Genomic DNA, 16,318 nt, shown 5'->3' with positions numbered 1-16,318 from the left:
CTACATTAACTTCGAAAAGGATGGTACAAGGTAATCACAAGCAAGACTAGTTTAAGATGAAGATGAATTAAGTTGAAGTAGACTTGTGAACTGATGCCTATTTTCGTCCATTTGGCACGTTGAGATAAGATGGAGAGCGGACCCTTTAAAGGAAATTGTGCACTGTCTCTTTAAGCACGCACCAACCAGTAGCCCTACATCGATCTTTTCACGATTGCACACGCGCATGGTTAACTAAAACAATATTTTCTTCACTTTTAATTATGATTCTTCCTGTGATTGGCATTCCACTGTCTAATTGTGTAATACAACTTGTATCGATTTATTTGGCGAGCTACTGAGTCTGCGCACTAGGGAGCAATAAGGAACTCAACTATCATTTAAATAAAATCCCATGCAGAGCTACGTGGTTGACAAACACAGCTAGGCCATTTTCAGTGATCGATTGTCATTGAGTAACTTTACCTAGCTCGATGTGCTACTAAAGGCTTCATCTAACGCCTGATCAAATCATCTCCGGGACAGGTACACAAATTGAAACTACCTAGAACTTGGAGAAAACCATGCCGAAGCCGAGCGCTTCCAAGGCGGCAGCCGAGACGGGGAAGACCCGCAGGTTCATCAGTGGTGTGGTGGAAGGTGAGAGTTCTCCTCGTCATCACGTCAAATGGTCTACTGTAAGATGTCAATCAAATAGCCTGCTGTAGGAAAGGCCTACAAATAGTGTCTGTTTTGATTCAATGTAGTTACATTAAGCCACACATTTCAGTGCATGTATCAGATTATAATAATATGGTATATTTGTATATACCATATAAACTCAGCAAAAAAAGAAACGTCCTCTCACTGTCAACTGCGTTTATTTTCAGCGAACTTAACATGTGTAAATATTTGTATGAACATAAGATTCAACAACTGAGACAAACTGAACAAGTTCCACAGACATGTGACTAACAGAAACAGAATGATGTGTCCCTGAACAAAAGGGGGGGTAGAAATCAAAAGTAACAGTCAGTATCTGGTGTGGCCACCAGCTGCGTTAAGTACTGCAGTGCATCTCCTCCTCATGGACTGCACCAGACTTTCCAGTTCTTGCTGTGAGAAGTTAGCCCACTCTTCCACCAAGGCACCTGCATGTTCCCGGACATTTCTGGGGGGAATGGCCCTAGCCCTCACCCTCCGATCCAACAGGTCCCAGACATACTCAATGGGATTGAGATCCGGGCTCTTCGCTGGCCATGGCAGAATACTGACATTCCGGTCTTGCAGGAAATCACGCACAGAACGAGCAGTATGGCTGGTGGCATTGTCATGCTGGAGGGTCATGTCAGGATGAGCCGGCAGGAAGGGTACCACATGAGGGAGGAGGATGTCTTCCCTGTAACGCACAGCGTTGAGATTGCCTGCAATGACCACAAGCTCAGTCCGATGATGCTGTGACACACCGCCCCAGACCATGATGGACCCTCCACCTCCAAATCAATCCCAATCCAGAGTACAGGCCTCAATGTAACTCTCATTTCTTCGACGATAAACGCGAATCCGACCATCACCCCTGGTAAAACAAAACAGCGACTCGTCAGTGAAGAGCACTTTTTGCCAGTCCTGTCTGGTCCAGCGACGGTGGGTTTGTACCCATAGGCGACGTTGCCAGTGATGTCTGGTGAGGACCTGCCTTACAACAGGCCTACAAGCCTTCAGTCCAGCTTCTCTCAGCCTATTGCGGACAGTCTGAGCACTGATGGAGGGATTATGCGGTCCTGGTACCGATCTTGTGCAGGTGTTGTTACACGCGGTCTGCCACTGCGAGGACGATCAACTGTCCGTCCTGTCTCCCTGTAGCGCTGTCTTAGGCGTCTCACAGTATGGACATCACAATTTATTGCCCTGGCCACATCTGCAGTCCTCATGCCTCCTTGCAGCATGCCTAAGGCACGTTCACGCAGATGAGCAGGGACCCTGGGCATCTTTCTTTTGGTGTTTTTCAGAGTCAGTAGAAAGGCCTCTTTAGTGTCCTAAGTTTTCATAACTGTGACCTTAATTGCCTACCGTCTTGTAAGCTGTTAGTGTCTTAACGACTGTTTCACAGGTGCATGTTCATTAATATTTTATGGGTCATTGAACAAGTATGGGAAATAGTGTTTAAACCCTTTACAAATGAAAGTAATTTGGATTTTTACGAATTATCTTTGAAAGACAGGGTCCTGAAAAAGAAACGTTTCTTTTTTTGCTGAGTTTATATCAGGGATGGGGAAACTCCAATCCTGAGTGGTGTCACGTTTCCCCTGTCTTTAGCAAACACAGCTGATTTAAACTAATTGCGTTCTAAACTGAAGATCATGATTAGTTGATCAAATTAACTGGTGCAAAAAGAGTGACTCCAATCAGGCCCTGGAGGACGGGAGTTACCCATTCCTGATATATATACAGTACCAGTCAAAAGTTTGAACACACCTACTCCTTCCAGGGTTTTTCTTAATTTTTTACTATTTTCTACATTGTAGAATAATAGTGAAGACATAAACTATGAAATAACACATATGGAATCATTTAGTAACCTAAAAAGTGTTCAATAAATCAAAATATATTTTATATTCTTCAAAGTAGCCACCCTTTGCCTTGATGACACTCTGTGCTCCACGTTATGCATGACAACTAAAAGTTTATATGACCTTTGCTTCACTCAGGCTTTTACGGGCGACCATGGACTATGGAACAGAGGACTGAGCTTTTCCAGAGGTAGTAAACCATTTCTAAACACACACTCACCCATACTCTTTCTCTCCCTCTTCTTCACCGTGTTCCTTTCACCTATCCAGTCCTTACAGGAAGTTGTTGCTTTACCGGAAGTGTCTCATACAGTGTGTTTGTTTTTGTAGGGAGCAGAAGTGGGGTCTGAACACGTACCTCTACGCCCCTAAAGATGACTACAAACACAGAATGTACTGGAGGGACCTGTACTCACCTGAGGAGGCAGGTTAGGAGGACACAGCGTCACACACACACAGCGTTGCAAACCCCTGACCCCTACATCAGTACCACCTAGTTACACCCCACCCTTAGTTCAGATAAGAGACATGGTGATTGTGATGTGTGTTGTTGTTGTTGTGGCGTTGCCTAGGAGATGCAGCTCCATATTGTGTCTTGATATGTTGTCATGTCAGATCATCGTTGATGCCCTCACTTTGACCTGAAGATCCACTCCCATTTACCTTTTGATCTACTTTGATTTAATTGATCTACTTAGCAACTATCACATTGTTGTAAAAGCCTCTGTCTCGAATGACACCATTTCCCCCAGATAGTAAAAGTAGATGGTGTATGACTTTAGGCTATAGGTAGTCATTTTGAGACATGGACAAATACAATGTGTTCTTGTCAATCCATTTACCTGGTTAAGTCAAGTTAAAATTGTATTTTTTTTTTACTTTGACGTGGCACCCTCTTCCCTAATCTGTACAGGATATATAATGCACGACCTTTGACCTGGTCAAAAGTAGTGCACTATAAAGGGAATAGGGTGCCATTTGGGGTGAATCTTAATTGTCTGTTCCAGAGAAACTGGTTGCTCTGATAACTGCAGCGAAAAAGAACGGAGTGGACTTCATCTACGCCATCTCCCCTGGTCTGGACATCACATTCTCCAACCCCAAAGAGGTTGCCACCCTGAAGAGGAAACTGGACCAGGTGATGTTCTAGAACCATGGTAACCTAGAACTGGACCAAGTGATGTTCCAGAAGTATGGTAGCCTAGAACTGGACCAGGTGGGGTTCTAGAAGTATGGTAGCCTAGAACTGGACCAGGTGGGGTTCTAGAACTATGTTCAGAGAGAAAGTGTGGCCTGTGAGGAAAAGCTGATTTCTCCTCCCCTCTCTTCTTCCAGGTGAGTGGGTTTGGCTGCAGTTCCTTCTCCCTCCTCTTCGACGACATCGAGACAGAGATGTGTCCGGCGGACAAGCAGGCATTCAGCTCGTTCGCCCACGCCCAGGTAGCTGTCACCAACGAGGTGTTCAAACACCTGGGACAGCCTGACACCTTCCTCTTCTGCCCCACAGGTGAGGTCAGAGGTCAGACCATCACCTCAGAATGATCTAGAATGGACGAACGGTCAGTCAGACCCATAGAAATAGAATCAGAAGGATCTAGACTGGACATTCCAGTTCCATATCAACATTCCAATGTCAGACAACCACACAGTGAGAAGGTCATTGTAATTAAAAGCAGTGTTCCATTACATGTTGTTTGCTGGTAGCCATATTGGACACACCCTGTTTTAAAATTCAATATTAATTATTTATTTTCTCGCAATTTGCTGCTTTTTGCAAGTGTCGTCAAAGACTAGAATGTCTGTGTGTGTTGTGGTTTGTTTCAGATTATTGTGCAGCATTCTGCACTCCTAACGTCTCCCAGTCGGCCTACCTTCACACTGTGGGAGAGAACCTCCTACCTGGGATTGATGTTCTCTGGACAGGTGAGAGCAGACAGGAAGTCACTTTCCTTTGTTTTGTTTTCCAACAACTATAGTACGTTTGCTAAATTTTTCTGCTGGAATGTTTCCTCGGATGAGTGAGTTTTAAGGACATTACAAAGCACAGTGTTCAAACTATCAGGCACCCAATCTAACCCCCGCTATGCTATCCTGTCCTGCAGGTCCTAAGGTGGTGTCCCACCACATCACGGTAGAGTCCATTGTAGAGGTGTCCTCCGTCCTGAAGAGGGCGCCGGTTATCTGGGACAACATCCACGCCAATGACTACGACCCCCAGAGAATCTTCATGGGACCATACAAGGTTTCTATTATTAATACTATGACCCCAGAGGATGAGACCATACAAGGTTTCTATTATTAATACTATGACCCCAGAGGATGAGACCATACAAGGTTTCTATTATTAATACTATGACCCCAGAGGATGAGACCATACAAGGTTTCTATTATTAATACTATGACCCCAGAGGATGAGACCATACAAGGTTTCTATTATTAATACTATGACCCCAGAGGATGAGACCATACAAGGTTTCTATTATTAATAAGTGTTTCTGTTCACCTTCTATTGTGGAAGGTTTAGGATAATTATTGTCTATTCAACCACTATTGCCTATATAATGCACTACTATTGTTCTATAAGCAGTGTTCTATAAACAGTGTGGTAGACAGGGAGTATGTTAATAGTAGATGTAGAATAATAGAGAAGTTTTTCTCCTCCACTACTGTGGTCCTCTTCTAGTGGGATCTTGGGAACAATTTCAGTTCAGGCAAGTTCACAAGGAGGTGAGCCTGAATTGAACCCAACCAACCCTGCTGCCGACAGTGTCTTTCAAACCTTCATCACATATCCTGCTTGTTTCTCCATTAATCCACCTTGGATAGTTTCCCGGTCAGGCTGAACCCCCCCCCCTTCTTCCTCTCCTAAGGATCGTCCCACAGACCTGATCCCCAAGCTGAGAGGGGTGCTGACCAACCCTAACTGCGAGTACTACCCTAACTTCGTGGCGATCCATACCCTGGCGACGTGGTGCCGGTCTGAAGGAGGAAGAGTAGGAGGACGGAGAGACGTGGAGATGAGTGAGTATCTATGAGGTGTTACTGTTTTACACTCCTTTTAATGTCTTATGTGAGGCAGCTTGATGTACAAATAACCCCTGGACAGGACGCTAGTGTATCGCAGGGCCTTGCCCCCAATCCATCCACTGAGTGCCATGCAGAGAGGCATCGACACCCATTTTTTAGAGTCTTTTGGTATGACTCAACCAGGGGGATCGAACCCCCAACCTTCTAATCTTAGGATGGACCACAATGCCACGGAGTTAAACTAACCCTTAACTATGTCGTCGCCCCAGCAGGTGATGATGACGAGGCAGGCTCAGACCCCTGCTACAGCCCAAAGAGAGCCCTCACCCTGGCCCTGACTGACTGGCTACAGGAGTTCCTCAGCACTGACCAGCCTGGAGGTACAGAGGGAAAGATGACCATTCAATACAACTTTATTTATCCCCTAGTGGGCAAACGCATGAAAACGACACATCCTAGTCTCCATGAGGACCGTGATTCCAGATCCACTTTTTAATTACATCTATTCATTGTGAATTAACTCTCTGGCTGTCGTCTTCACCTCAGGCCCTCGACCTCTGAACCCCACCCACCTGAAGAAGGAGTCCTCTGACGAGGAGCCCATGCAGACTGACGTGGGAGACCCCGTGTACGTGCCAGGTTCTGGGGACAACCCCCTGTTCACAGCAGAACCCCTGACCCTGGACGATCTCCAGCTACTCTCAGAACTGTTCTACCTGCCGTATGAACACGGTTCTACTGCTAGAACCATGCTGAGAGAACTGGACTGGCTGAAAGCACACAGAGAAGCAGTGGGAGAGGCAGAGACTGAGATGGTGAGGAGTGTGTGTGTTGGGACTGGACTGAGATGGTGAGGAGTGTGTGTGTGTGTTGGGACTGGACTGAGATGGTGAGAAGTGTGTGTGTGTGTTGGGACTGGACTGAGATGGTGAGGAGTGTGTGTGTGTGTTGGGACTGGACTGAGATGGTGAGAAGTGTGTGTGTGTGTTGGGACTGGACTGAGATGGTGAGAAGTGTGTGTGTGTGTGTTGGGACTGGACTGAGATGGTGAGGAGTGTGTGTGTGTGTGTTGGGACTGGACTGAGATGGTGAGGAGTGTGTGTGTGTGTGTGTTGGGACTGGACTGAGATGGTGAGGAGTGTGTGTTGGGACTGGACTGAGATGGTGAGGAGTGTGTGTGTGTGTTGGGACTGGACTGAGATGGTGAGAAGTGTGTGTGTGTTGGGACTGGACTGAGATGGTGAGAAGTGTGTGTGTGTTGGGACTGGACTGAGATGGTGAGGAGTGTGTGTGTGTGTGTTGGGACTGGACTGAGATGGTGAGGAGTGTGTGTGTTGGGACTGGACTGAGATGGTGAGGAGTGTGTGTGTTGGGACTGGACTGGCTGAAGGTAGTGTGGGATATGGAGACTGAGTGGAACTCAATCAATCAATGTAATAATTTAAGAATCTGTATTGATGTGGAAATTGTAAGAACTTACATTGACAACTCTTTAACACGCTCTCTCTCTCTTTCTCACTAACTCCCTCTCTCTCTCTCTCTCTGTCTCTGTCTGCATGTATCTCTCGGCCCCCCTCTCTCCCTCTCTCCAGACAGCAGAGTGGCGTTCCAGGGCGAAGTGTTTTGACGTGATGTGTGTTGCTGTGTTTACCATGTTTAACCGTCTGTCCAACGCCCCCAACCGGAGCATCCTCTACGACCTCTACAACTACATCTGTGACATCAAGAGTGGTGTCACCCTGGCCCGCGCCTACGTCAAACAATTGGGTACAGCAGGGGTGGGGGAATAGTGTGTGTGCGTGTGTGACACATGAAGCAGCACCGGCAAACAATTACTAAGCATACAGGTTGTCATTCAGGTGTAATATTGTTTGTGTCCACAGGGGGGCAGAGTAGGCCCTCAGCCCAGGTGATGACTGACGACCCAGAGCCCTGGGGGTTTAGAGGGGGTCTCTCCGGGGAGTTCCAGGTACGGCGCTTACCCCCATCACCCCTTTAACGAGATTTTATTTATTTAACTTTTGTATGCCTCTTACCTCTCAATCGGTCGACAGTGTCATTTTATCAACATTGCGTAATAAATTCTGCAGTCAAACTTTTTTGAATGTAATTATGTCATCCAAAATTGTTACTGGGATGTGTGCAACAAAAGTTCAACATTCACTTTTTGCTACTATTTGTGTCAAGTCGACGAGTACAATGTGATGCACAACACAGAGCACACTCCAGCTGTATGTACTTCTGCTGTACCAAAACACAATGACGCCGTCACATTCACATCAACACTCAAACAATGACAAGCCACACACACACAGGGGGATCACAGACAACCACCTAGACAGAGCCATTGATCTCTCAGGCATAACAAAGGGATCATTGACTTGGTACTGACTGGTTGATGACGATAGTATTGCTGTTGTTTATTGTTTAGAGAATGCTGCCTTGCCATGGTAACAGAGATCTGTTCCGTCACCCTCCTATGACATCAGTGTATTCTATACGACCCTTCTGCCCAGAAGACAAGGTTAGTTATTTCAATATATCTAGAACTGACTCGGACATATCTGTTAAAATATACGAGACATGTGGACCGACTGGGAATGGAAACCAGGTCTTCTGAGTGTTTTGCCAGAAGACTGTTAGCCCACTGAGCGAAAGCCTGTAGTATAGAGCACCACAGTCATAATTCCCATAAAACCTAGGAGTCAAACAGGGAAATGGTTCCAAACGTTTTTCCTCCATTCATTTTTCCCATCAGGGATTTTAGAAACACTTAAAATAAGGGCTGGGTTTTGTGTAGGCTTACCCTGGCGTGACGTTTTGATAACCATGTAAATCTCTCTAGGACAAGGCGACTTTTATCAATATATTCGGCACTATTTATTCTGCATCAAAAATGCTAATTAGCATCAAAGTAGACATCATGCAAAACTACAAATCCCTGCAAGCTCCTGCAGTCATCTCTAGTTGACACCTTTGCTAACAGGTATTGTGTCAAGACAGTTCACAGAATTGTCCATATAAAGAACTTTAGTCAATTTATTCATTACTACATCGATTTGTCTGTCATGGCATTTGTAGTTCTGTATGATAGCTACATTAGCATTACATTTTTGGGAGGTAAATACAGGTGAATATATTGATAAGTCACCTTGTCTGATGGGGGGATTTACATAACGTCACGCCAGGGTAAACCTACACAACACAGCCCTTATTTTATGTGTTTCTAAAATCCCTTATGGGAAAAATGAATGATGCTAGGTTTTATGGCTATTCTGACTCATACTGTGGTACTCTATTGTTTTAATAATTATGCTAATATGACTCGCGCGTTTCATTCTCATTAAGAAGCTAGCTGATGCATGAAGAAGCTAACGTGTGTAGTTATAAGCTAGCCCGGGCGTTAGCTAGCCCGGGCGTTTTAGGTTTGGTTCACCAAACCACCTCTGTAATACGTGAGGCATGTATCGGCTAGCTGACATCTTTATTGATTTTGTCTTTATAACATCTCTGTTGTTTCAGACTGAGATACAGAAGATCCACATGGAGATGCAGAGAGGAGAGGCCAAGGCTCCTGCAGCAGCCCTACCTGCTCTGATCAGTGATGGGTGAGGGAGTGTACAGCATGACTCCCCAATGATCCACTCTGGACAGTCTCTGATCAGTGATGGGTGAGGGAGTGTACAGCATGACTCCCCAATGATCCACTCTGGACAGTCTCTGATCAGTGATGGGTGAGGGAGTGTACAGCATGACTCCCCAATGATCCACTCTGGACAGTCTCTGATCAGTGATGGGTGAGGGAGTGTACAGCATGACTCCCCAATGATCCACTCTGGACAGTCTCTGATCAGTGATGGGTGAGGGAGTGTACAGCATGACTCCCCAATGATCCACTCTGGACAGTCTCTGATCAGTGATGGGTGTGCTTGTCCTGACCTTCTGTCTAGACAGCCAGTATGTAATGTCCCAGTGTACCTCACTCTCTCCCCAGGCTAGCAGGAGGGCAGCTGTCCCCCTCCCCAAACTGTGGCCTGGTTCTGGAGGATGAGAGGGGGGTGTGTGGGTATGCCCTGGGCCTTACTGACGCCACAGCAGCTGCACTGAACAACCAGGTAACCGCTAGGTTCCAACGGCACAATCACACACTGGAATATGACTTGGTCTTGTTTGAATCATTGACCCCAACATTATTCTATATGGTTGTAGTTCAGTTCTGTCTCTCTGTATTACTTCAGATGTTTTGTATGGAGTTCCTTGACTCTGAAAATACGATTTGATATTTTCTTCCCCCCGTCTTTCTTGTAGAGGGCGTTGCCAGGGGACTTCCCTTCCTTGGTAACCATGCAGCTCCACCCCCGGGTTACAGACCCCGCCCCCGCCAGGCGTATGATTGGCAGGTTGCTCTCGTTGATGAAGACCAGTGGTGAGTTAACTTGTATATTCAAGTGCCACTACTGTGATTAGGGTGCTGACTCCCTTGTAGTTGTGCACCTGCATGGTGGGTTTCTGGTCACTGTTTGACTGAGCCTAGAGCAGGACTCTCCAACGGTGTTCCTGTAGAGATGCCCTCCTGGAGGTTTTCACTCCAACCCCAGTTGTAATTAACCTGATCAACCAGCTAATTATTAGAATCAGGTGCACTAGATCAGGGTTGGAGTGAACCTACAGGACGGTGGCCTTCCTGGAACAGGGTTGGAGTGAACCTACAGGACGGTGGCCTTCCTGGAACAGGGTTGGAGTGAACCTACAGGACGGTGGCCCTCCAGGAACAGGGTTGGAGTGAACCTACAGGACGGTGGCCTTCCTGGAACAGGGTTGGAGTGAACCTACAGGACGGTGGCCTTCCTGGAACAGGGTTGGAGTGAACCTACAGGACGGTGGCCTTCCTGGAACAGGGTTGGAGTGAACCTACAGGACGGTGGCCTTCCTGGAACAGGGTTGGAGTGAACCTACAGGACGGTGGCCTTCCTGGAACAGGGTTGGAGTGAACCTACAGGACGGTGGCCTTCCTGGAACAGGGTTGGAGTGAACCTACAGGACGGTGGCCTTCCTGGAACAGGGTTGGAGTGAACCAACAGGACGGTGGCCCTCCTGGAACAGGGTTGGAGTGAACCTACAGGACGGTGGCCTTCCTGGAACAGGGTTGGAGTGAACCTACAGGACGGTGGCCTTCCTGGAACAGGGTTGGAGTGAACCTACAGGACGGTGGCCTTCCTGGAACAGGGTTGGAGTGAACCTACAGGACGGTGGCCTTCCTGGAACAGGGTTGGAGTGAACCTACAGGACGGTGGCCTTCCTGGAACAGGGTTGGAGTGAACCAACAGGACGGTGGCCCTCCAGGAACAGGGTTGGAGTGAACCTACAGGACGGTGGCCTTCCTGGAACAGGGTTGGAGTGAACCTACAGGACGGTGGCCTTCCTGGAACAGGGTTGGAGTGAACCTACAGGACGGTGGCCTTCCTGGAACAGGGTTGGAGTGAACCTACAGGACGGTGGCCCTCCAGGAACAGGGTTGGAGTGAACCTACAGGACGGTGGCCCTCCAGGAACAGGGTTGGAGTGAACCTACAGGACGGTGGCCCTCCTGGAACAGGGTTGGAGTGAACCTACAGGACGGTGGCCTTCCTGGAACAGGGTTGGAGTGAACCAACAGGACGGTGGCCTTCCTGGAACAGGGTTGGAGTGAACCAACAGGACGGTGGCCTTCCTGGAACAGGGTTGGAGTGAACCTACAGGACGGTGGCCTTCCAGGAACAGGGTTGGAGTGAACCAACAGGACGGTGGCCTTCCTGGAACAGGGTTGGAGTGAACCTACAGGACGGTGGCCTTCCTGGAACAGGGTTGGAGTGAACCAACAGGACGGTGGCCTTCCTGGAACAGGGGTTGGAGTGAACCTACAGGACGGTGGCCTTCCTGGAACAGGGTTGGAGTGAACCTACAGGACGGTGGCCCTCCAGGAACAGGGTTGGAGTGAACCAACAGGACGGTGGCCTTCCTGGAACAGGGTTGGAGTGAACCTACAGGACGGTGGCCTTCCTGGAACAGGGTTGGAGTGAACCTACAGGACGGTGGCCTTCCTGGAACAGGGTTGGAGTGAACCAACAGGACGGTGGCCTTCCTGGAACAGGGTTGGAGTGAACCTACAGGACGGTGGCCTTCCTGGAACAGGGTTGGAGTGAACCTACAGGACGGTGGCCTTCCTGGAACAGGGTTGGAGTGAACCTACAGGACGGTGGCCCTCCAGGAACAGGGTTGGAGTGAACCAACAGGACGGTGGCCCTCCAGGAACAGGGTTGGAGTGAACCTACAGGACGGTGGCCTTCCTGGAACAGGGTTGGAGTGAACCTACAGGACGGTGGCCTTCCTGGAACAGGGTTGGAGTGAACCTACAGGACGGTGGCCCTCCAGGAACAGGGTTGGAGTGAACCAACAGGACGGTGGCCTTCCTGGAACAGGGTTGGAGTGAACCTACAGGACGGTGGCCTTCCTGGAACAGGGTTGGAGTGAACCTACAGGACGGTGGCCTTCCTGGAACAGGGTTGGAGTGAACCTACAGGACGGTGGCCCTCCAGGAACAGGGTTGGAGTGAACCTACAGGACGGTGGCCTTCCTGGAACAGGGTTGGAGTGAACCTACAGGACGGTGGCCCTCCAGGAACAGGGTTGGAGTGAACCTACAGGACGGTGGCCCTCCAGGAACAGGGTTGGAGTGAACCTACAGGACGGTGGCCCTCCAGGAACAGGGTTGGAGTGAACCTACAGGACGGTGGCCCTCCAGGAACAGGGTTGGAATGAACCTACAGGACGGTGGCCTTCCTGGAACAGGGTTGGAGTGAACCGACAGGACGGTGGCCCTCCAGGAACAGGGTTGGAGTGAACCTACAGGACGGTGGCCCTCCAGGAACAGGGTTGGAATGAACCTACAGGACGGTGGCCTTCCTGGAACAGGGTTGGAGTGAACCTACAGGACGGTGGCCTTCCTGGAACAGGGTTGGAGTGAACCTACAGGACGGTGGCCTTCCTGGAACAGGGTTGGAGTGAACCTACAGGACGGTGGCCTTCCTGGAACAGGGTTGGAGTGAACCCTGGCCTAGTGTGATGGCTGCTATGCAGCGTGATGATGTCAGAGTTCAACAATACCCTTGACCTATTAGTAATCAGACCCGGGGTTCAAGCACTTTCAGCTTTTGCTTTAGAGGTGGGGAATTGAATATTGGCACAATATAAAGTAGGATTCCGTTACTGATCCAGAAATGGGTCAGATGTGTTTATGCCAGATGGTGCTTCTCTCCCAGATGGCATCGGGCTGGATTATCACACGTCTATGTACAGCCCCTCATTCAGTTTGTCTTGTTCCTCACATTCTTTTCCCCTCATCATTTGACTGTAGTTAAAATCTGAATCTACACTGTCTCTCCTGCAGGTTCCAGAGGTGTGTTCTGTGAGCTGAGGCAGGGTGACAGGAGGATGTTTGACTTCTACTCTAAACTGGGCTCCTTCACAACGCTCAAAATGGCGGGGCAGCCTCAGGATGTCATCGCCATGGGAACCAGCTTGTAAATAAAGATGGCTGCCACGGGAACCAGCTTGTAAACTTGTCGCCACCTTGCAATACTACATGGTCAGGTTTTTAAAATGGCCTTTTGGATAAGAGACGAACGTTTGATTAAAAAACATCTTGTTTAATGGCCATGTGTTAATTACTCTAGGATGATGTGTGAAATGTATCTGATCAAGTTTGTCAATGGGATCCACATTGTTTGACAGTATTTGTGGAACGTCTCTTTGTGAATTCCAATCAGTTAATGGTATGTTTTAAATTATGACTTCACTGAACTGGACAATCCCATATTAATGGAATGACTGATGCATTTAAATCAGCCTGTAAGAGGATCTAACTAATGTATCTGTTTTATGTTGATCAATAAAGATTTGACACATTTGAATCTGTATGACCCATGTTTTGTGGTAAGCTGTCCATTATTCAACCAACATTTTAATCTGAGGTGTTCTGTTTTTAAAAGAGAGAAAACAAGTTATTAACATAATAGCTGGTGGAAGAAGATTATTCAGTAGTCTGTTCAACGTCTGGTAAATGTTGACAACCCAACGTCATCTAAGTTCTGCGTTTGAGGCAGTGTTACTTTAAACAAGGGTCCTCTTCAGAAGTCAAACGTTAAAAAAAATATATACATTAACAGAAAACCCCCAAAATTACTGGCCTTACTGGACAACTTCAGGTAATTAATGCTCAGTTTTAAAATGTTTCTTTCCGATTTGTGCCGACTAAATTTGTCAATTTTAGTATTTTTGTTCTTGTGAGCGTCACCGTTGTTTGACCACTGTTCAACTATAGGTCTTCTACGGCTGCGTTTAGATATGCAGCCAATTATTTTGACCAGTCAGATGTGATGGGTAAAAACCTCAGAATTGGGCTGCCTGTTTAAACCCAGACTTAGTGGACTACATTACCCAGACTCCTTTTGGGGGGCAGGAAGTTGCCCATGTGAAGAATCTTAGGGTGTCTGTCAAACACTAGTCGTTTTTCTGGACAACCTTGTTGATGACCGGGACCTTCCTGGAACAGAGTCCTCCTACCTCAGGTGTGTCAGGTCACAGGTAGCTGATGTTTGTAAGTTCTAACAACCTGTCCTGTTGTATTCTGCATCCAACCCTCTCTCCAGTCTCTCCTAAGGATCTCTCCTTCCCATCCCTCCATTTTAAATAAACTCCAGTCCTTCATACTTCAGGTCTCCTATCTTCGTCTCTGGCAGTAACATCCTCCCGTCTAACGTAAATGCCAGGATATACGTCGCTATCTTCCCCGCGTCCTCCTCCGACTTCAACGCGAGTACGATCTGATCGTCGGTGTCCGGTACGAACTTGAACGAGGAGAAACCGTGCGTTGGGTGGAGAGGTCCAGCGCGCCCCACGGTGATGTCGCCGAAATCCGAGGGGCAGGAGAGGAGGAGGTTGGTGGCGCGGCGCTCGTCGGTGATCTCGTCGTAGCGTTCGGAGCTGGCGCGGCGGGGGAGGAAGAACCAGCGCTGGAGGCGGTCGGACCACGCCGCAGACTCATGGATCAGGTAACCTGGACGGGAGAAGGAGAGAAAGTGTGAGATTAACCCAGTTGACAGAGATGGTGAGATGATCGAGGGAGTGTTTTTCTACACAACTGACTTGATGTATCAGGTCGCCTCGGAGAAGAGACAATAGAAAAGGTGACATCTTCAGAGGAACAGAGAGAGTTAGTGTGACACAAACATTAAAGGGTGTGTCATACATTCTTCCAGGAACCAAGAGGATTAAAGACAGGTGTATTAGACTCCTCACCTGGTGGATGAATCCCGGCTGCGCTGCGCAGGGCGTTGTAACGCGGCACCCAGTTCTCGTGTTCCACGTCGCCGCGGTAACCCACCACCTTGATCCATTGGGGGTTGTCGTTGATGAACTCTCCGGTAGTGGTCGTCCACTCTTTACCCAGACCACCCACGTAGAGGCACTCATCCTTCACCGCCAGCCACTCCGCCTTGAACCCTACACAGAGGTCAAGGGTTAGAGGTTATTACAGTATGGCCTTGTGATCCACTCTTTACCTAGACCCCCCCCCCCCCCCACGTACAGACACTCATCCTTCAGAGCCGGCAACTCTGTTTTGAGCCCTACACAGACCCCCCCCCCACACACACACACACACACACACACACACACACACAAAACACTGACCTTTTGAGACAGACCCGTCTCCATCAGTCAGTATAACCCAGGGTACCGCCTGGTTCCCCTCTATCCTGTAGACAACTCCTGTACGGTCGTCCACACTGTACAGGTGACCGTTGAACGCAACTAGCTCCGACAGCTCCATACCTGGGGGTGTAATGATCAGTCAGTCAATATGATGATCAGTCAGACAATATGATGATCAGTCAATATGATGATCAGTCAGTCAATATGATGATCAGTCAGTCAATATGATGATCAGTCAGTCAATATAATGATCAGTCAGACAATAAAATGATCGGTCGGTCAATATAATGATCAGTCAGTCAATATGATGATCAGTCAGACAATATGATGATCAGTCAGACAATATGACAATCAGTCAGACAATATGATGATCAGTCAGACAATATGATGATCAGTCAGTCAATATAATGATCAGTCGGTCAATATGATGATCAGTCAATATGATGATCAGTCAGACAATATGATGATCAGTCAGACAATATGACGATCAGTCAGACAATATGATGATCAGTCAGACAATATGATGATCGGTCGGTCAATATAATGATCAGTCAGTCAATATGATGATCAGTCAGTCAATATGATGATCAGTCAGTCAATATAATGATCAGTCAGACAATAAAATGATCGGTCGGTCAATATAATGATCAGTCAGTCAATATGATGATCAGTCAGACAATATGATGATCAGTCAGACAATATGACAATCAGTCAGACAATATGATGATCAGTCAGACAATATGATGATCAGTCAGTCAATATAATGATCAGTCGGTCAATATGATGATCAGTCAATATGATGATCAGTCAGACAATATGATGATCAGTCAGACAATATGACGATCAGTCAGACAATATGATGATCAGTCAGACAATATGATGATCAGTCAGACAATATGATGATCAGTCAGTCAATATAATGATCAGTCAGTCAATATGATGATCAGTCGGTCAATATGATGATCAGTCAATATGATGATCGGTCAGTCAATAT

At 47.6% G+C, this 16,318-nt stretch overlaps 2 protein-coding genes across 5 annotated transcripts in view; one reads left to right on the top strand and one right to left on the bottom strand.

Annotated features, from left to right (window-relative positions):
* The first annotated feature begins 210 nt into the window (after positions 1-210).
* LOC106564358 (protein O-GlcNAcase) lies at positions 211-13,523 on the top strand. 2 transcript variants are annotated; one of them, XM_045690901.1, is made up of 17 exons: positions 211-639; positions 2,688-2,739; positions 2,880-2,977; positions 3,557-3,687; positions 3,885-4,056; positions 4,374-4,472; positions 4,652-4,791; positions 5,420-5,570; positions 5,849-5,956; positions 6,123-6,391; positions 7,169-7,343; positions 7,460-7,545; positions 8,008-8,100; positions 9,099-9,184; positions 9,571-9,691; positions 9,885-10,002; positions 13,001-13,523. In XM_045690901.1, the coding sequence occupies exons 1-17, from the start codon at positions 564-566 to the stop codon at positions 13,135-13,137; spliced, it is 2,112 nt and encodes a 703-aa protein (XP_045546857.1). In that variant the 5' UTR covers positions 211-563; the 3' UTR covers positions 13,138-13,523. The 2 variants fall into 2 exon arrangements, with proteins under 2 accessions (XP_045546857.1, XP_045546856.1); XM_045690900.1 differs by having other exon boundaries at positions 212-639; positions 5,846-5,956.
* LOC106564354 (soluble calcium-activated nucleotidase 1) overlaps positions 13,524-16,318 on the bottom strand; it is a 20,913-nt gene continuing 18,118 nt past the window's right edge. For all 3 annotated transcript variants that reach the window (XM_045690902.1, XM_045690903.1, XM_045690904.1), the window contains 3 exons: positions 15,304-15,444; positions 14,911-15,114; positions 13,524-14,668 (listed from right to left, as the gene is read on the bottom strand). In XM_045690902.1, the coding sequence (XP_045546858.1) occupies positions 14,298-14,668; positions 14,911-15,114; positions 15,304-15,444 (716 nt within the window). In that variant the 3' untranslated portion in view covers positions 13,524-14,297. The remainder of the gene's footprint in view (positions 14,669-14,910; positions 15,115-15,303; positions 15,445-16,318) is intronic.

This window comes from Salmo salar, chromosome ssa12 (genome assembly GCF_905237065.1).
Source record: "Salmo salar chromosome ssa12, Ssal_v3.1, whole genome shotgun sequence".
NCBI classification, from domain to species: Eukaryota; Metazoa; Chordata; class Actinopteri; order Salmoniformes; family Salmonidae; genus Salmo; species Salmo salar.
Note: the sequence above shows the minus strand (reverse complement) of the source record. Positions and strands in the feature narration are given on the sequence as shown.